Genomic DNA, 21,571 nt, shown 5'->3' with positions numbered 1-21,571 from the left:
TAATATTTTGAAGGTATTTATTTTATTATGATTTATTAAATTATATTTATATTTTAATTAATTTTTCTTTTTCTTTTTCCTTTTTTTTGTATAAACATTTCCCTTTAAATTGTATTATAAAATAAACCAAAGAATTATAAAATCAAATACACAAAATAAAATAAATAAATATTTTATTAAAAGTTTTGGATTTTAGAATACACAATTAACTTGCTTTATATACTGTATTATTTTTCTTTATATTCTTACTAATTTGTTTAAATTATAGAAAAGAACATATACCTCAAAAGGAAAGTATTATAAATAACACCAAATAAAAAAAAAATTCAAAAAATTAAATTTATAAGATTTTTCGTAAATCATGTATTAATTCTTTAAATTGTCATATCTATAATATACTATTATAATTTTTTATAATCATCTGATTATTTTATTTTTTATTATTTTTTATTATTATTTATTATTTTTTTTATTTTTATTATTTTTTTTTATTTATTTATTTTTTTTTTATTATTTTTTTTTTTGTGCACCAAGTTGCCTTCTATATGTATGTGATTTGGGTGTGTAAAAAAAAAAAAAAGAAAAAAGAAAATATGATACCATAAAATAAAATAAAATTCATTTAAATCAGAAAGGCATATTGTATTATTATTATTTTTTTTTAATATCACTTTAATTTTATTATATTATTGTCTTTGTTTTTTTTTTTTTTTTTTTTTTTTTTTGTTCCTAGTTAATACGATATAATAATGGTTCAATATTTATGTTACAATTTGTAACGGTACAAAAATTTTATAATTACCTTTTTATATTTATATATAAAATATAACCACATATTATTAAACTCATTAAGAGTACAGATAACATTAAAGTATTAAATTATTATTTTCTCATTTTTCCCGTTACTATAATTTTATGTTATTTTTATATCAAGAATAAATGCGAAAAAATTATTATTTTTTTTTAATACTTTATAAATGACATGAAAAGTATTACAATAATTAATAATTAAAGCTTTATTCATTTAAATATATATAAAAAATTAAAAAACAAAAAGAAAGAAACAAAAAGAAAGAAACAAAAAAAGAAACAAAAAAAGAAACAAAAAGAAAGAAACAAAAAAAGAAACAAATAGAAAAACCAAAACAGACAGATATTATAAAAAATGATACAAAGTTATTTTATGTGATAATATTTATGGTAGATAATATTCGTATGGTTTATTAGACTTTAAATACTTAATTTATTTTTATTTTATTATTATTATTGTTATTAATTTATTATCTTATTTTGTTTTTTTCTTTGAATTATACATTAGAATCAATAAAAAGGTATCATAAATATATATACATATATATAATATATATATATATATATATATATATATATATACATTTTGTTTAAAATTGTTATAAAGTTGCACATTTAATACATATTCAGAATATATCAAAATAAAAAGTCTATAATATTTATGGAAGTGAAATACTAAAGGGAAGATCAAAATTTATATGTCCTTTTAAATCTAATATATAATTCCTTTTTTTATAGAAAAAAAAAAAAAAAAAAAAAAAAAAAAACATGTCAAATTTTACAATATTGATATTATTATAGAAAATAAATGGTAATTTACTATTTAATGAAAACACAACAATCATATTTATAAGGTTAGTATAATATTTGTATATAATCCCAAACTAAGAACGAAAATACACATTATATAATATATATATATATATATATGTATATATAATTTTTTTTTTTTTTTTTTTTATTTAACAGGATCTAGAATATGCTGATGTTGTATCTTCATATTTTGTTATGTGTTAGATAGAAATAATAAAAATGGAACAATATATATATATATATATATATATATATTTATCTATATATTTATTTGTATGCTTTATTTTTTTAGATTTTCTTAAATAATCCTGTACTTGTTACAAATGAGAATAATTTTTTCATCAAAATTTTAAGGTCTCAAGAAAAAAAAATAGAAAATGAGGTGTCGCTTTATGAAAAGTTGAATAATCGTATTTTGTTCGAAGGTAGTGATGATTTCTCAAACTTAGATAAGTTGAAAAGTTTATTATCATTTCAAAAAAAGATAGACAACACAATAAGAAAAAAGCAAAAGGAAGAAAATAAACTCAAAAAATTTCAACAAGCTATAAAAAATGGTAATAATATTTATCCTGTGGGGAATAACCCACAAGGTTTTGAAAAAAAAGAAAGAGAGGAAAAAGAACAAGAAAAAACATATATGAACAATGTTATAAATAAAATAAATGAACAAAAAGGAAATTATTATGAACCTAATAAAAATATTAATAACAAATATACAGAGGATCTAACCTCAAATGGTTTATTATATAATAAAGATAAAATAAAAAATCAATTTAATAATCCTCATCAAGAAAAATTTATAAGAAAACATGAACATGAACGTGAACATGAAGGTAAAAATGAAGGTAAAAATGAACATAAAAATGAACATAAAAATGAACATAAAAATGAACATGTACATGTACATGAACATAATTCAAAAAATTATGAAGGAAACCCCCCAAAAAATGAATATCCTAATATAAATTTTACAAACATACTAAATAGTATTGATTTTTATAAAAAAATTGATTTAGTAAAAAATTATTTCGGATATAATAATAATGAAACTCTAAATCAAAATATGAAAGAGCAAAAAAATATGCAGAATCATCATGTAGAAAATGAAAAAAATAATATGATACAAGCAAATAATCAAGTTGATGAAAATCAAAATAATCATCAATATAATAATAATTTTCATAATCAAAAGAATGATAATTTAAAGCAAGACACAAAAGATAATTCATCAGAACAAACATATAATAATTCAAATAATAATATTGAAGATAATAATCATATAAAATTTTTCATATCAAAAGATATAGAGAAAAAAAAAAATAAACAAAATGATATAAATGAATCTGTTTACAATGCTATTAAAAATAAAAATTTACATTTAAGAAGAAATAATATTAAAGAAATTTTTGATGTTGATGATTTAGTTAAAAATATTAAATCTTTTTTAGGAATAAAATCTAATATACATGAAGCATTTGAAAATCAAAAATTAATTATTAAGAATTGTAATTATGAATCATTCGGACCAGAACTTTGTAGTGTAGATGAAAAAGCAAAAGAAATGTTATGGAAATATGAAAAGAAAAAAAACAGCGCATTCTTATTTATAATATTATTTACTCTATTCTTTAGTTTAATTATACAAAACATTGTATATTTTATTGAAAAAAAGGTCAGAAATTCAAAAGATCAATTTAGAAAAGACCTTTTAAATACAGCATTTAGACAAATATCTCTAATAACAATTATTAATCTAACTATATGGGGAATACTACAAACGAATATAGCTGAAGCCCTCGATGAAGTTATTTTTAACGACGTAAGTAAAAAAAAAAAAAAAAAAAAAAAAAAATAATGGATACTACATATATATTATTTAAAAATATATCGTTATATATATATATATATATATATATATATATGTATGTTTCACCCATTTTAGATTTTACCAAGACACAGAAATATAGATGGAGTTCTACATAATGTTGAACCATTGTTAGAAGTCATATTTGAGAAAATTTTATTTATATCCATGAATTTTTTAATATGGTAAAAAAGAATAATATTGTAAAATTAAAAGATTATTTTATATTATTAAGAGTATTAATATATGGATATATATGTATATATTTATACATTTATTTATTTATAATTATTTCACGTTTCATTTATTTTATATTTTTTTTTTTTTTTTTTTTTTTTTTCAAAGTTATTCCATATTCATAGTAAGCATCCATTTTGTCACAAGAACCATATTAAAATGGTTTTCCGAATCGGATAATTCTGATGTTTCTAGTGTAGCAAAAGAAGTGAAAGAATCTCAGAGAAAATGTTTTCGAAATTATTTCTTTTTCTTTAGAAATGTGAGGAATTCAAAATATTTAGCTCACAGGTAAATATATACATATATATATATATATATATATATATTATGTATATATGATGGATATATATTTTTTTGATATATTATACAATATAATGATCATACATATTAATATATTTATACATTATACAGATATGACTTTTCCGAAAATGTCGATGCTATAAGTATACCCGGATTAGATCCCAATGGATATTATTATTATGAATATATGAGAGCTTCCTTATTAAAATATAATGTGAAATTAATTAAAATACCAAACGCTGTAATTCTATTTTTAATTTTTGTATGTATTTCTTTGAGGTAAACGAATTCGGAAAGAAGCACAAATTAAAAAAATAAAAATAAATAAATATATACATATATATATATATATATATATTTATATATATATGTTATATTATTTTTTTGTTTTATTATTATGTAGACCATTTTATAATATAAGATTAAAGGCGGAAGTTATATTTTTAAATGTATTATCACTTATATGTATAATAGGACTAATATCTCTTTTTGTTTATGTAAGAAAATATAAGGAATATATATATATATATATATATATATATATATAATATGTGCCATATATTTCTTGTAACCTTTTATCTACTATTTGCAAAATAATTTTTTTTTTTTTTTTTTTTTTTTTTTTTTTTTTTTTTTTTTATACTTATTTCTAGTTGTACCGAATTGATACGAAGTTGTTACCTAGAGACATATCAAAATATTTATTAAATAAATATCATATTGAGACATGTGATAAGAATAAAAGAGACGTTACTCCATATTATAAATTATTAAAGCAAGAGGTAAGAAATGCATAAAATATATATAAATCGGTATTTTATATTTCTTAAGTTGGTGTAAATAGTAGAATCTATATTATGTACATTTTTTTTTTATTTTTTCCCCCTTATTCTTCCTTTTTATAGTCTGTATATCCCTCGGCGCTAAATTATTTTTTCTACAAAACAACGTTCCCAAACAAACATGAACAATTATTCCTTTTGTGGGGAAATGGTCCATCTTTGATTAATTTTATATTCCAAGTAATAAAATGAAAATTCTAACATTTATATATATATATATATATATATATATATATATATATATATATGTATATATGTATGTATGTATATTTTTTTTTTTTTTTTTTTTTTTTTATCAGACCTTATGTTTTTGCTTTTTAATCATATTATCTTGCTGGATATTTTTATTAAGAGTTGATAACATAACATGGTTTCAACTATATAGTTATGGAAGCTTATCCATATGTGTGTGTATATTAGTCTTTTTCTTCATATTAAAATATATAATTTATTATAATGTTATGGTTACTAAAACGGGTTATTTAATAGATACCAAGTTATTGGAGCAGGTAAAAAAATATATATATATATAATTTTATATAACAAAAAATGGAGAACAATACATATATATATATATATATATATTTTGCATTTTATAGGTTTGGGAATATGAAAGATCAGATAATATAAAGAGAATATCAGAATTTATTGATGCCATAAAAATTAAGGTAAGAATTTAAATAATATATATATATATATATTTATATTTATATATTAATTTATATTTTAAATTTATCATTTTCCATTTTATAGTCAACTTTACATGCATTAAAAGAAGGAGGAGAAATATTTTGGAGACAACTATTAATAAAATCAAGCACTGTTCCATCCAATATACAAGAGAAAATGTTTAGTATTTGGATAGGCTTAGATGAAGAAAATAGAGGAATTATCGATTCATCAAAGATATTGAAATTTCTAAAATCACAAGGAATTAATCTAACATCTGAACATGATATTAGGGTAATATATATATATATATATTATATACAATTTCTCTTATATCAATATTAATTTCGTGTTTTGGTTTCACAAATTAACACAATATAATATATATATATATATATATATATATATAATAATTTATTTTATATGTTTAGGAATTTTTGGAGGTATTTGATAGAAATAATAAAAACGGTTTAAATCAAGAAGAATTCTTTGTTCTCATTATTATTGTGAAACAAATTTTGGTGGAGCTTTTGGACATAAATGCTGTTCAGGTAAAATAAAAACAATAATAATAATAAAGATTATAAAATAGTATAATATTAAAAAAAAAAAAAAAAAAAAAAATGTATATCCTTTCCATTTATTTTTTCCCTTTTTATATATAGTCCCTATTCGAAGAAGTATATGGCATACCTTGGAAATCGTTATCTTCCATTGATGTTAATAGTTTAAAAAAAATACTAACAGAAGTAAGATGAATATATAATATTTTTTTTTTTTTTTTTATTTACACAGTTATATATATTAATATATTTTTCATATAATATATTTACTTATTAATTTGTCCTTTTTTTCATTTTTTTTTTTTTTTTTATTTACACAGTTATATATATTAATATATTTTTCATATAATATATTTACTTATTAATTTGTCCTTTTTTTCATTTTTTTTTTTTTTTTTATTTACACAGTTATATATATTAATATATTTTTCATATAATATATTTACTTATTAATTTGTCCTTTTTTTCATTTTTTTTTTTTTTTTTTTTTCTTTTTTCTTTTCTTTCTATTGTAGTTAAATTTAAAATGGCCACATGGAAAAATCAGAAACCTCATTGATTTTGTTTGTGAAAATAAAAAAACAAAATATGTTAGTGCGGAATATTTCATTAAACAACTAATAAATATAGAAGAAGTCACATTACAACCTTTTCATGTAAGTTCATAGAAAAAATTAAAGAAATAGCAAACACATCATTACATTAAATTATAGGATATATATATATATATATATATATATATATATATATCATATAATATATAAATGTAAGGTATAAATATATTCATTAACAAAAAAAAAAAAAAAAAAAAAAAAAATGATATGATAAATTTCTTAATTTTACACCCATTTTATTTTTATTCTTATTTACAGTCAGCATCTGATTCGAAATAAAAATAATTAGGTACCATTTCTTTCGACATCCATATCATTTTTCTGTTTTTTTTTTTTTTTCTTTTTTGTTTGAAATTGGCAAAAATATTAGTAGTAATAATATTTTTCTTTATATATATATATATAAACAAATAAATTATATTTTTTTACCAGAAAATATATTCTTAATTATAATATTTTGTAATATTTACCTATTTATATATATATATATATATATATATTTATTTAAAAAAGAAAAAAAGAATCTATAGATATATTACACAATTTCGTGTTTTAATATATAATTATTTTATACACATAAATATGCATTTATATATTTGTCATTTTTTTTTTTTTTTTTTTATTTTTACATATATCTCTTTTAGTTTTTATTTTTTTGTAATTTAAAATTTGTTGAATAATTATATGATTTTATATTTCCTTGTTATAATTTCTTATTTTTAAAGGTTTTAATATTTATTATTTATATATAATACTATATATTTGTAACTTTTTTTTTTTTTTTTTTTTTTTTTTTGTTTATCACTTAATAATACACTTAATTAATATTCTATTGTGTATCCCATTTTAGTTATTTATTTAGTATATTTTTATTTTAATATTTTGAAAAACTTTTGCATAATATAATTCCTCTGGAATATATAAGAATATTATTGTTTTCCACATATATCATAAAACATTTTCTTTTTCTTCTTTTATTTTTTTTCCCTTTACTATTATAAGTTCTCTTGAATGTTATGAAAATAAATATTGAATAAATACAAGATGTGAAATGTGAACATTTTATCTATACATGTTAAAGTTGAATTGTATACATAATATATATATATATATATATATATATATATATATGTATGTTTGTGTGTATTTATATATTTATTCATTTATAATATATATATTTGTGTATTTACCAATTTTTTTTTTTTTTTTTTTTTTTTTTTTTTTTCCCTATATAAATATCCACATTACTGATCATTCCATTTCTTAATGAGGAGTAATATCATAGTGTAAACAGAAAAAAAAAAATGGTCTTATACGAATCCTATATATCCTTAAATAAGCATATAAAAAAAGATGATGTAAGAAATTTGATGAAAAATTTTAACTATATAATAAATAAGCACAATGGAAATATAATAAGTATAAATGATTTAGGCTGGAGAAAGTTTGCTTTTTGTATAAAGAAACCGAAAGTGGGTACTTTTCATTTTGGAAGATTTTATTGTATTACTTTTTATTCGAACAGTAAAAGTATAAAGGATTTGAATGAATTTTTTCATAGTAATACTTATGTCTTAAGATTTTTAAATATGAAGATGAAATATAGATCAAATTTTTTAGTTGCTCCTTTTTCATATGTAAATGAAATTGAGAATAGTAATACATAAAATAAAATAATTGTTATTAAAATTATTTTTTGATACAAAATGTATTATGTATAAAATTACATGTTTAATTATGTTACATATAAATATATTCTTTATTTATTTTATTTTATTATTTTATATATTTTTTATTTTTTTTTTTTGGTTTTTATTTCAATAAATGTATTTCTACATTTATTATATATATTAGTGCTTATATATTCATTTTTATGTTATTAATTTTTTACAAAATCACAAAAAAATATCTTAAAATTAAATTAAATGAAATATAATAATATTGAAGACATGTAAGAATATTTATATATGTATATTTAAATATATAAATATATATTATAAATTCATCAAAAGGGGAGAAAAAAAAAAAAAAAAAAAAAAAGGGAATTTTCTCCTACATATAATATAAATATTTATATATATATATATATATATATAATATGTATATTCTTATATATTTAAATTTATAAATACAAAAGTATATAATATTTAAATCAATGTTCAAAAATATAATTATGCAGAATTAATTAAAAATTATATTAAAATATTACACTATGTAAAAAGATATATAAATCTTTTATTTATTTTATTTATTTTTTTTATTTTATTTATTTTATTTATTTTATTTATTTTAATTTTTTTTTTTTTTTTTTTTTTTTTTTTTTTTTTTTTTTATGATACTTGTAGTTTCTTATTAGGTTCAGTAACATTATCTTCCTTATTATCCAGTTTTTTTTTTTTTGATTTCTTTGAATTTTTTTTCTTCTTTAAGATATCATATATATCAATACACATATCTAGTGTTTCACCGATTTGTCTGGTCGTATTTTCATCATCAAATGTATTTCTTAATCCTATATAAGTTCTATAGCTTTCATCCATTTCTTTTATTTTATTTTTCATTTTTTGAAAGAGAATTTGGTTATTGTTTGTAATAAACTCTAAGATAAACATATCCGCATTTGCGATATTTAAATTCTTTTTAATATTATTAGTAAAACAATATAAAGCTATTTGTGAAGGTGTATAAATAAAAGTGGTATAAAAATTTTCAATTAATTTTATACAATCTTTTGAAGCATTAAAACAAATAGTGTTTATAATAGTTTCCATTGAATTATCAATTTTGTCTGCTTCCAAAATATATTTATTAATATATTTTTCAAATTGGCTTTTTATATAAAAAATACATTCTTTAGTATATAAAAAATTTAATTCAAAATTTAAAGAAGAACATACAATATTTTCATGTTCTAATACTTTATCTAAATTTATATCAATATCATTAAAAAATTCATTTATTTTATATAAACGACCATATCCTTCTATTTTTATAGCTAAGACTATACAAGTAAATATTAATATACGTGGATCATATTCTAATATTATTTCCTTTAAATAAAATCGGTTATATAATATTGTTGCGCATTCTACAATATGTGGCCTTAGCATTTTTATTTCACAAAAATGTACTAACTGATAACAAAAATATACTTTCGTCTTTTCTACATCGTTATATTTAGGTATTTTTATATTATAATCTTTAAACTCTTCTTTAAAATCATTGTATTTTTTTAAACATATATTATCAATTTCTTTTCGACTTTTGAAAAACCACTTTTTCATATGTGTTGTATCTTCTGGATAATTCATATTTTTTTTTTTCTTTTTTAATTTATATCACTTTATTTTCCATTTACAGAAAAAAAAAAAAAAAATAATAAATAAATAAATAAATAAATAAATAAATAAACAAAATTAAAAAATATATATATACATATCACTAAAACATGATCATTACATATATATATATATATATATATATATATATATATATATATGTATACTTATTATTCTTAAAGATTAAAGGAACTTGAATAATCTTATAAAAATTTTTATAAATATTTAAAATAAACAAAAAAAAAAAAAAAAAAAAAAAAAAAAATTAATACAAATAAAACATAATAATAACAAATCTTGAAATTGAAATAATAAATATATATAATATATATATTGAGTATTCAAGATAAACGTTAAATTGACATTTTAATTAAATATATTACTATGATATATTAATATAAATAAATATAATATAAAATTATAACTTTTCTTTTTATATATAAAAAAAAAAAAATATTTATAAATATAAGAAAAAAGGGAACTTAAAATATTTCTGTATATATTTTCAAATATATTATTAAAATATATTTTTTATTATTAACTAAATATATTATATATATATATATATTATATATATACATGATAATATATTCAATAGTATTTTTATTATATTGCTTTTATAGATTATATATACATATATATTATATATATAATTATTTTTTGTTATTACATAATAAATACACATATATTTTATATATTATATTATGTTAGATCATATTAAAATTCTATTTATTTTTTCAAAAAAAAAAATTTATATTATGAATTATTCTTTTCTTTTATATACAATATGATAATAATTATTAATAATAATATTTAAGTAAACAAAATAAATAAGCCAAACAGGTTTTCTTATTTCTTTTTTAGGTTATATATACTAATATATATATATATATATATATATATATATAACATATATATAACCAATAAAGGGCAAAATAAAAGAATTTAAATAAACTGAAAAAGAAATTCATAAAATATATTTAATATATTAATTATTTTATTACTGTTCAAATTATAACGTTTTACAATATGATTATAAAGAAAAGTAATAAAACCTGGAAACACATTTTAGGAATGGCTATGTTAATCATACCTACCTTTTATTTCAAGAATCTAATATTTGATGTAATAATATATATATATTTATGTATGCATATTGTCCAAAAAAATATATATAATTTATATTATATATATAAAAAAAAAATATATTTTTTATTTTTATTTTTATTTTTATTTTTTTTTATTTTATCTTTTTTTTTTCAGAATTTCTTTAATCTCAAATTTGATAAATTCAAGAAAAAAATATACTCTAAAAATTCTACCCCTAATTATAACTTAACAAATAACAATAATAATATAGAAGATTTTAATAATTATACAAGCTTGATTAATTACCATTAGAAGGAAAATCTTTTTGTTTATTAAATATTTAATATCTATAATAATCTTTTTATACTATTTATAGTAAATAGAATTTTTTTTTTTTTTTTTTTTTTTTAATAATATCATAATGACATAATAATTGTAAGTATTGTATTCATATTTGCAATAAATGTTTCTAATTTTTTCTTTTTTTTCTGTTTTATTAAAATTATAACAATATATATATATATATATATATATTAATATGTATATATTATAATTGTTCATTAAAAAAAAAAAAAAAAACTGTTTTTGTATCATTTTTGAAAAAAGACATTTTTCAATAAAAAACGTCATATAACAAATATATATATATATATATATATATATATATATATATATATATATATATATATATATACAAAATGTATATAATAATATAAATATATAAATTCAAGTTTTATATAACTCGAAAAGGTAAAAAAAAAAAAAATGTAAGTACATATAAGTGAAGATATGTACCAAATATTATCATAAATATCATAATGATATATTTAGCAGATACGTTTGGTTTCAGGAATGTTATAAATATATATATATATATATATATATATGTTCCCATTTATATTAAAAGTAAATAATGAGAAAAAAAAATATATAAAGTTTTTATATACATATGAATAAATATATCTTATATATATATATATATATATATATATATATATTTATATTTATTTATTTATTTATTCATGTAGCATATATTTTATCGATTTATCAAATACTTTGTCTTAAGGTATTTAACTGCAACATTTTCTTCGCTTTGACTTTTCTTATAATAAATTGGGGAATCAAAGGAGACGTATCTAGTTCAATCTATAAAAAGAGAGAAAAAAAAAAACAAAAAAAAAATTTTATTATTAAGGAATAATTTTAGAAATATATATATATATATAATTTAATATAATTATAAACTTACAGAAGATACATAAGTAAATTTTATACAGTTATCTTCACGTTTAATATGATAACCAGATAAATTAATATACATCCTTTTTAATGACGAATTCTTAATATTTTCATCGCATTCAATGTTTAGGGTAAAGGAATTAGCGCTATGTATAAATGGATTAATAAAATTACTTGTGCACTTTTCATTATTATCATTGATATTTAAGGACACACAAGTTATAAGATACGTATTATTATTTAGCTACAAAATTAAGAAATATATTTATATATATTATAATGAAATAATATATATTATATAAATTGTATAATAAATAAAATTATTATAAATTTTATATGAGAATCAAAAAATAAAATAAAATAAAATAATAATATGAATTATTTATTCTACCTTCTTTTTTTGAGCTACAATATAAAAATATCTTCCTTCTTTTCCTAAAGTTCCTTTGTAACTTTGTCTCACTAAAATTGTATCCTTGTCATATATGCGCAATATTTTGCCTTGAGAAAAAATTACAAAAAAATCAAATATATAAGTATATAATAATAATAATATAACATTAAAATATCAAATTATATCACATATATATATATATATATATATTTTATTTTATTTTTTTTTTTATTCTTTTAGAACCTTCTATAAAATATGGATCAAATTTTCTTGTGCCATTTTCGTCCCAAATGGTTTGTATAATTTTTTCAAACTAACAAAAATTAAAAAAATGATACAAACATTTATATTTTTTTTATTGTAAGAAGGATAAAAATAAAAAAGTTATTAATATGGATCATGTATGTTAATAATAAATTTCTGTCTATTTTTTTTTTTTTTCTCATAATAATATAATATAATATATATATATATATATGTACCAAATTATTACATATTACATCTTTTTTTTTTTTTTTTTTTTAATAGAATATAATTTTTCTATTTATAAGTCTACTTTTGATGGATCCTGAAAGAGTAAATCAATTTTTCCCACATCAGTGTTGTTAACTTTCTTAAAATACAAATGAGAGTCTTCATCAATCGTACTATATTTGTAATAATCATCTTGCTTTATTGAAAAGTTATATAACACATTTGAAGCTTCTTCTATAATTTCATTAACTTTCATTATTTCTTTCTCATCTTTACAAACCAAATGTTCCATTGACTTTAAACGATCGTCTATGTCCAATTCGTTATTTTCATTTGAATTACTCATTTTGAAATATGTACTTGCATTTGATGTATACCAAAAAAAATAATTATATAGAAAGAAGAAAAATATATACATATGTAATATAAATATAATAAAATATGTATATGTATTTGTATATATATATATATATATATATATATATATATATATTGGAATATATAAAAATATATTATAGATAGCTGTATTTCTGATAAAGGAAAAAGAAACTTTTAAAATAATAAAATAAAAAATGATCAAAGAATTAATCTGAAAATTGCATATTCCTAAATTGAAGATATCTTTATGCTAAAATAATGTTTATATAGCTCCTATATGTTTATTACATATATATATTATATAACAATATATATAAATCATTATATATAAATATTATATTTGTATTTATATTTATGATTATATTTTTTTTAATATTCAATTTTATATAGTATCATTCTTTTAATTCCTTTGTTTGAGTATTTCTTTATAATATTCTTGTTTTTATATATAATATATATATTCCATAGATAAATTCCCCTTTATATATTTTTATGTTACTTATTTATTTACTAAATAATACATAATTATTATAATATAAATTTATTTGTTTTAAAATATGAAAAATATTCATGTAAAGGATTTTATTAAAATATAAAAAAATAACAAGTATTATATTGCGCATGCAAAGAAGGACACAAAATAAATATTAAATATATATATATATATATATATATATATATATATATATATTAAATAAAAATATATATATGAATAAATATATATATACATAAATATATTTATAACACTTATTTTGCATAAGGAAAAGTTAAGACATTTCTATTATAATAAAATCTAAAATTTGTTAAGTAAACGTTCTAAATATAACCCAAAAAATAAAAAATAAAATAAAATAATATAACATAAAATAAGTATTAATAAAAAATAAGAAGAAAATTTTTTAAATATAAATTAATAATAATTCTTATTCAAAATAAAATATATTCTTAAAAAGTAGACGTTACCTATATGATTTTAAGGCACATTAAATTTGCATATATTTATTTATAAACATTTATTTATTTTTTTTTTTAAATAATGTATTATTGATAAATTAATAATGACTTATTTGGAAAAAAAAAAAAAAATTACGCATAAATAAAAATTTATGGGTGACTATATATATTAAAAAAAAAAAAAAAATACAACTAAAGGTATATAATATTATTATATTCAACAAAATAATTCAAGTTATTCCCATTATTTTATAGGCAAAAAATCAAATAAATTTTACATATATATATATTATACATATGTAAATATATATATATAATATTATTTATTTTTTGAATTAAAGTTTTTTCCACATATTATTATGGTATATTATATAAATATATATATATATATATATATATATATATAAAGATGTTCTTAATAAAATATTTAATATCCACATAAAATATATTAAAAACAATAATAATAAAATATAAAAAAGAATAAAAAACATATATATATATATATATATATATATATTTTTTTTTTTTTTTTTCATCAGTGTTGTAAAACAAATATTAAATTTTTATATACCAAAAAAATGTGTACATATTAAAATATATGACATAAAAAAAAAAAAAAAATTAAAATCCTATATATTGTTAAAATATATATTACTTCTTATGTATTATCCTTTCAATATTTGGTGTTGCTACTAACTTATAATCACAGTTACCTAAAAAAATAAATTCTGAATTTTCTTTTATAAAACATCCAATTTCTTGAGAAAAGGTACAAGCGGATCCTTCATTAATATCAAACAATATATCATTTATTTTCATTTTAATTTTTTTATTTTTATAAATAATGAGTTTTGCAAATTTTCCATTTGGTATTGTATGGATATTGCTAAGTTGATAAGAATCATTCGTAGAAGATTTATTAATTATACTTTTTTTCTTTTTCTCATTTTTTTCTGTTTGATCGTTTTGTTTTGTATCATTTTTTGTTTGTTCACCATTTTGTTCTTCCTCTTCCTTTGATAAAAGAGCAGGTAACATATTTGGTAATTGGATAGAAAAAAAGAAAGGTTCCTTATCTAGAAGTAGTTTTCTTATTTTTTTCTGTTTTTCATTTTTATTAAAGAATGGTAATGTTAATGGTAAAAAGTGTACATCACCCGATGCACATTTTTTATTGTAGAAAATATTTTTACTTATATTATTTAATTCATATATATCAATGGAAGTTTTGACTTTGTTTTTTTTTTCTAAACTTTCTTCTTTACATAAATTCAAAGCTTCTATATTTAATAAATTTACATTATTATTTAACGTCGCTGGGTCAATAGCATGAGAAGGATATTCTTTATTATTATATTTATTTTTGCTTGTAGTTTTTGTAGATATACCTTCATTTTCTAAATCAATATTTATCGTTTTTTTTATTAGCTGCTCAAGATGTTTGTTATTTAAGCCTTCTTCATCTTCTTCAAATTTATTATCGTTATCATTTTTTCTTACATTATTTTCATTTTTCAAATTATCTATATTTGGCACAAATTTTTTTAAAGTAATATTTTGATTATTTTCATCACGATTATTTAAAAAACTTGATTTACTTCTAAGCGTATTATTGATACTTCTTCTCAAGCTATATTCATCATGATTATATCTATTGCTCATTATTTGTTAAAAGTATCAAATTTAAAATAATTAAATGAATAAATATACAAAAAATAAAAAAAATAAATAAATAAATATATATATATATATATATATATATATATATATATATATATATATATATATATATATTATATATATATAATTATAATTTATTGATTTATTACCTGTTCATTATTTTATTAATTAGAAATATTATAAAGAAGAAACTTTATTTTTATATTTTTTTTTTTTTTTTATCTCATTAGTTATGTTAATGAATAAAAAAAATAAAATATCAATTGATTTAGAATATTATAAATATATTATATATAATAAGGTACATAAAAAAATATAAATACATTTTGTAGAATTCATAAAATAAAACAGGATTGATTATATGTACATATTATATTATATATATTATAAAATGGCATATCAAAATGTAAAACAATATTACATTATAATTGTCATAAATTAATATATATATATATATATATATATATATATATATTTTTTTTTTTTTTTTTTTTTTTTTTTTTTAAAAAAAAAAAGTGAAGTGCTTAAATGCTAAAAAAGAAGTTATATAATAAAAAAATATAAAATATTGTTAAAAATATATTATATAAATGATGAAATAGGTATTATCATACATATATTAAAATAATACTTATTTTTATTCAGGATATTTTCATAGAAGAAAGAATTTAAAAAAAAAAAAAAAAAAATTTATTATATATTAAATATTATTCGTTTTATTGTTAGAGATAAAAATATTTTCCAAAATGACCCTCTTCGATAATTCATTTGTCTCGTTTGGGGGTAGTATGTATATATTAGAAAAGAATTTACTTGGTTGAGCTTTATTAACATCAATTGAATAAGGACATATAAATAATTTTTTGTGTACTTCTTTTATATAAGATTTTTCATTTGTAAAGGATGGGTATATAAAAATATCAGGTAATCTATTAGGTTGAAATAGAAGATTTTTGAATTTCGTTATTTCAATATTATATTCAGATGGATATGAAGGGAATAAAGATAATTGTCTTAGTATTTGTTCAAATAAATAAAATAATTTGAGTTCACTAGGTCTACATAATAAATTTCTTGTTAAATTATATACAATATCACATGATGTTAAAGCAATTTTTAATTCATTTATATATATATAAGAAGGGTTTGATAAAAAATGTACATTAGGTGAATTGATATTACTATTTTCATAATAAAAAGGTGGTTGAGGTAATGGATATATATTTATAGAATCATATATTGATGGTATTATAAAAAAATGTGTTTTTTCTAATATTTCATTTTTTGCAAATTTAGTTATTTTTTTAAATAAATTTTCATAAATAATATTAATATCACCTATTTTTTGAATAGTTTCACTAAAATTACGAATATATAAAAAAGGTCCAAAAATTAATACAACGTGAGGTAGTTTCTCATTTACAACTTTTAAGAAATTATCCAAATTTTCACTATAATTATTATCATTATAAATATATCCATTACAAATCATTATATGAATATTTTCATTATTATATAAATGTAATATATTTTCATGTATCTTACTATCTTCTTCTATTTCTTTTGTATTAAAATGTTTTAATACAAATTCTTTATCTATTTGAACTTTTAAATGACTTGGTAATCCAGCATATACATTACTAACATAATATTTTATACTAAATTGATTAATTTCTTTTTTACCTTTTATAGCTAATATTTGCCCTAAAAAAAAACATATATTTCTCATATCAGTCAAATTTAATAATTGAGCTTTATCACCATTATTCCATTTCATATTCCCTTCCAATATTATATTAGATTCACTTATATTCATTTCATTTTCTGTATATATACGACCAAATATATACGATTCATCATCACTCATATTTAATATTGGTTCAATTTCTATATTTAAATTTAATTTCTTAGAATATTTTAAAAATAATTCTAAAAATAAGGATATCTTCTTATTTATACAATCACATATTACATTTGTGTCAAGACCTAAAAATTTATAATTCTCATTTATACTATTCACATAATTAATATAATAATGATATTTATTATTACAACTCCTTCCTTCCGTTTCAATTAATTCACTGTTATACTGTTTTACTCTTTCATATTCATAAACGACATGATCTCTTAACAAGGTTCCATTTTTTAATAACTTCTTATTATAATCTTCTAAATAATCTTCAAATAATTTATGGAAATTGTTCTTATGTTTATTTCTTTCGATATAATCAAAGGCCTCTTTCAAATCATCACCTATACTGTTATCTGTGTAATAAGTTTCTAGATAATGTTTTACGTCTGCCTGTTTTATGTCCTTCATATTTTCACTTTACAAAAAATAAAATAAAATAAAATAAATAAATTAATTAATTAATTAATTAAAATGTATTATGGATTATATATATATATATATATATATTTATTTATTTATTTATTCAAACAAAGAATACACCTTCCTATTATTCCATTATTATATTTTAAGAAATGTACATGATATAATTATCAATTAAATGAAAGATTATATATTTATATATATTTAAAAGAGTTAATTATTTTAAAATGGCCACATTATTATTTTTTTATTTTTCACAAAATATGTAAAAATATAATAGCTGTGTAATTGATATGATTATATATATATATATATATATATATATATATATATATATATAAAATATATTTTATTTTATTTTATTTTATTTTTTCACACTATTTCATGTACACATAAAATTATATATTGATTCCCTTAGTTTTATATTTTTGTACCGTTTAAAGTTTGATCACTTATTTTATCTATTTTAAAAAAATTTTAAATGTTCATATATATAAATGAATGAACTTATATTATTATTTCATTTCTTTATATTTTATTTTACTTTTCCATAAAAATTAATAAGAGGTTCACATATTCATATAAATAAATAAATATATTTATATATATATATTTTTTTTTTATATTTAAATTTTCTCATAAGGTTTATATTTAAATCTTTAAACAAAATTACACATATGGCTACACATAATTATTTATGAATTCTTATTTCTCACATTATAATAGACAAATAATAGATTAACGAATAAAAAAAAGTATATATATATATATATATATATATATATATATATATATATAAAGCTTCCTTCATTATAAAATGTTTACATAATGGGAAGGTATATATTTTAATATATATTATTTAATAAAAAAAATATTTTGGTTTGTACATATATTTTTACAATATATATATTAATATTCCTTAAAGTTCGATTTAATTTTTAGAAAGTATTATATATATATATATATATATATAAATATATATATATATGTATAAATAATTTTTGTATATATTTTTTATAAATCACCTTTTAATATATATATTATGTGTTTATATATATATATCAGTTAAAACAAAAATGTATAAAAGTTAAAATAAAAAAGAAGAAAAAAATTAAACTGTTTTACGATTACAGTTTTTCCATCGGATAATTAATTAAGACAACATTGATATATATATATATATATATATATATATATTTTTATAAATTAATGTAAGAAATATATATATATATGTTTATATTCTTTTATTATATAATTTATATGTTGCTCATATCATATTTTAATTTGAAAAGTTCTGTTCGAAATTCTACGAATGCACTAATTAAAGCAGATAAAGTAATTTGTTCGCTAGCTCCAGAAGAACATCTTTCTTCTATTTCACCAAAATTTTTAAGTAGAAGACAAAAAGCCGAATCAGGGAAATCATATGTTAAAACTGATTCATATAAACACATCATAATATCTTTTGTTGAATATCCTTTATCATATTGTAAATTACTAACAAATTCGTATGATTCTTTTATAGAACCTTTTGTAAAATATTCCAATATTTTCTTGGTTTCACTAGGTAATGGGATATCTAATGTTGATAAAATAACATTTTCATCAATGACAAGATTTTTATGACTTAATGATACTACTTGTAAACAATTTAAAATTCTTCTCATATCTCCATGTCCTACACGTATAAGACTATCTATTCCTCCTTCAGTTAGATTTACATTCTCAGATTTTGCTATATCTAGTGCTTTATTTTTCATATATTCTTTTTTTAAAGGGGCAAAACGAAAAGCCGTACATCTAGATTGTATTGCTGGAGTTATTTTATTTACATAATTACATAACAAACAAAAACGCACATTTTTAGCATAGTTCTCCATAATCCTTCTCATAGCGTTTTGAGCAGGATATGTCATATGATCTGCTTCATCTAAAATAATTAATTTTAAAGTTGTTTTTTCACATGTTGTATAATGATTTTTTGATTCAGCAAATGTTTTTATTTGATCACGAATAACGTTTATACCTCTATCATCAGAAGCATTCAATTCTAAAACAAATGAACTTCTCTTATCTCCATATAATTCTTTACACACAGCCAATATCGTAGACGTTTTCCCTGTACCTGGGGGACCATGTAAAAGTAAATGTGGTAACTCACCTTTCTGAACGAATCTTTTAATAGTTGATATTACTTGTTCATGCGATATTATATCATTTAGTACATTTGGTCTATATTTTTCAACCTAAAATAAAAAAAAAAATATAAATTAAAAATAATATATGTATGACTATTTTTGTTCAACAAATATTACAAGTGTTCAAAAATTAGATAAATAAATATATATATATATATATATATATATATAATTCCATTTCTCATTTTATTATATATAAATGGAAACAAATCAAAATATAATTTATAATAATACACATTTTCATATATATAAAAAATATAACTCTTTTTATATAATCATTCGTAATCTTTTCTATATACCCATGGGGTTAGTTCACTTCCTCTTTGTTGTTCAACTTCGGTCATTCTTATTACACATAAATAATATAAATATGTGTATATGTATATGTATATATATATATATATATATATATATATATATATATTTTTATTTATTTATTTGTTGCTTTATATGTTTATTATATAATAACTAAAGTAAAACTGAAAAGAATGTGTATATATAATTTTTAAGATTATATAATAATAATATAGAAATGAAAAAAGAAAAAATTGCTATATATATTGTATTGAACTAAATATTATATTTTCTGAAATGCATTTTGTCTTTTTAAAATAATGAAAATATTATATTTATATGGATATCTTTTTTCATACTTGATATTGTATACCTAAATGTGTATACATATATATTATTATGTTATTTCCTTTTAATATACATGTATTATATAATATATATATATATATATATATATAATAAATGAGCTAAATAAATAAAAAT

At 17.1% G+C, this 21,571-nt stretch overlaps 8 protein-coding genes across 8 annotated transcripts; 3 read left to right on the top strand and 5 right to left on the bottom strand.

Moving 5' to 3' along the window:
• Positions 1 to 1,789: 1,789 nt before the first annotated feature.
• Positions 1,790 to 6,997, top strand: PF3D7_1463900 (EF-hand calcium-binding domain-containing protein, putative; the record flags this gene model as incomplete). Its single annotated transcript, XM_001348745.2, has 15 exons — positions 1,790 to 1,822; positions 1,916 to 3,445; positions 3,569 to 3,675; positions 3,836 to 4,018; positions 4,142 to 4,309; positions 4,434 to 4,527; positions 4,684 to 4,812; positions 4,936 to 5,052; positions 5,172 to 5,381; positions 5,472 to 5,540; positions 5,626 to 5,835; positions 5,973 to 6,092; positions 6,207 to 6,290; positions 6,620 to 6,760; positions 6,977 to 6,997. 15 exons carry the CDS (start codon positions 1,790 to 1,792, stop codon positions 6,995 to 6,997), a joined length of 3,216 nt encoding a protein of 1,071 aa, XP_001348781.2.
• A 1,025-nt stretch (positions 6,998 to 8,022) lies between these two features.
• PF3D7_1463800 (mitochondrial ribosomal protein S6-2 precursor, putative) lies at positions 8,023 to 8,385 on the top strand (the record flags this gene model as incomplete). The annotated part of the gene is made up of 1 exon (XM_001348744.1): positions 8,023 to 8,385. One exon carries the CDS (start codon positions 8,023 to 8,025, stop codon positions 8,383 to 8,385), a length of 363 nt encoding a protein of 120 aa, XP_001348780.1.
• A 663-nt stretch (positions 8,386 to 9,048) lies between these two features.
• On the bottom strand, positions 9,049 to 10,029 carry PF3D7_1463700 (cyclin 1; the record flags this gene model as incomplete). Its single annotated transcript, XM_001348743.1, has 1 exon — positions 9,049 to 10,029. One exon carries the CDS (start codon positions 10,027 to 10,029, stop codon positions 9,049 to 9,051), a length of 981 nt encoding a protein of 326 aa, XP_001348779.1.
• A 1,056-nt stretch (positions 10,030 to 11,085) lies between these two features.
• On the top strand, positions 11,086 to 11,457 carry PF3D7_1463600 (conserved Plasmodium protein, unknown function; the record flags this gene model as incomplete). Its single annotated transcript, XM_002585429.1, has 2 exons — positions 11,086 to 11,181; positions 11,320 to 11,457. 2 exons carry the CDS (start codon positions 11,086 to 11,088, stop codon positions 11,455 to 11,457), a joined length of 234 nt encoding a protein of 77 aa, XP_002585475.1.
• Positions 11,458 to 12,192: 735 nt separating this feature from the next.
• On the bottom strand, positions 12,193 to 13,598 carry PF3D7_1463500 (fam-a protein; the record flags this gene model as incomplete). The annotated part of the gene is made up of 5 exons (XM_001348742.1): positions 12,193 to 12,291; positions 12,395 to 12,628; positions 12,776 to 12,885; positions 13,022 to 13,091; positions 13,335 to 13,598. The coding sequence occupies 5 exons, from the start codon at positions 13,596 to 13,598 to the stop codon at positions 12,193 to 12,195; spliced, it is 777 nt and encodes a 258-aa protein (XP_001348778.1).
• A 1,637-nt stretch (positions 13,599 to 15,235) lies between these two features.
• PF3D7_1463400 (DNA-directed RNA polymerase III subunit RPC4, putative) lies at positions 15,236 to 16,246 on the bottom strand (the record flags this gene model as incomplete). The annotated part of the gene is made up of 1 exon (XM_001348741.1): positions 15,236 to 16,246. One exon carries the CDS (start codon positions 16,244 to 16,246, stop codon positions 15,236 to 15,238), a length of 1,011 nt encoding a protein of 336 aa, XP_001348777.1.
• A 718-nt stretch (positions 16,247 to 16,964) lies between these two features.
• PF3D7_1463300 (DNA polymerase alpha subunit B, putative) lies at positions 16,965 to 18,584 on the bottom strand (the record flags this gene model as incomplete). Its single annotated transcript, XM_001348740.1, has 1 exon — positions 16,965 to 18,584. One exon carries the CDS (start codon positions 18,582 to 18,584, stop codon positions 16,965 to 16,967), a length of 1,620 nt encoding a protein of 539 aa, XP_001348776.1.
• Positions 18,585 to 19,852: 1,268 nt separating this feature from the next.
• On the bottom strand, positions 19,853 to 21,138 carry PF3D7_1463200 (replication factor C subunit 3, putative; the record flags this gene model as incomplete). Its single annotated transcript, XM_001348739.1, has 2 exons — positions 19,853 to 20,842; positions 21,094 to 21,138. 2 exons carry the CDS (start codon positions 21,136 to 21,138, stop codon positions 19,853 to 19,855), a joined length of 1,035 nt encoding a protein of 344 aa, XP_001348775.1.
• Positions 21,139 to 21,571: the final 433 nt, after the last annotated feature.

This window comes from Plasmodium falciparum (assembly GCF_000002765.6).
Source record: "Plasmodium falciparum 3D7 genome assembly, chromosome: 14".
NCBI lineage: Eukaryota > Apicomplexa > Aconoidasida > Haemosporida > Plasmodiidae > Plasmodium > Plasmodium falciparum.
Note: the sequence above shows the minus strand (reverse complement) of the source record. Positions and strands in the feature narration are given on the sequence as shown.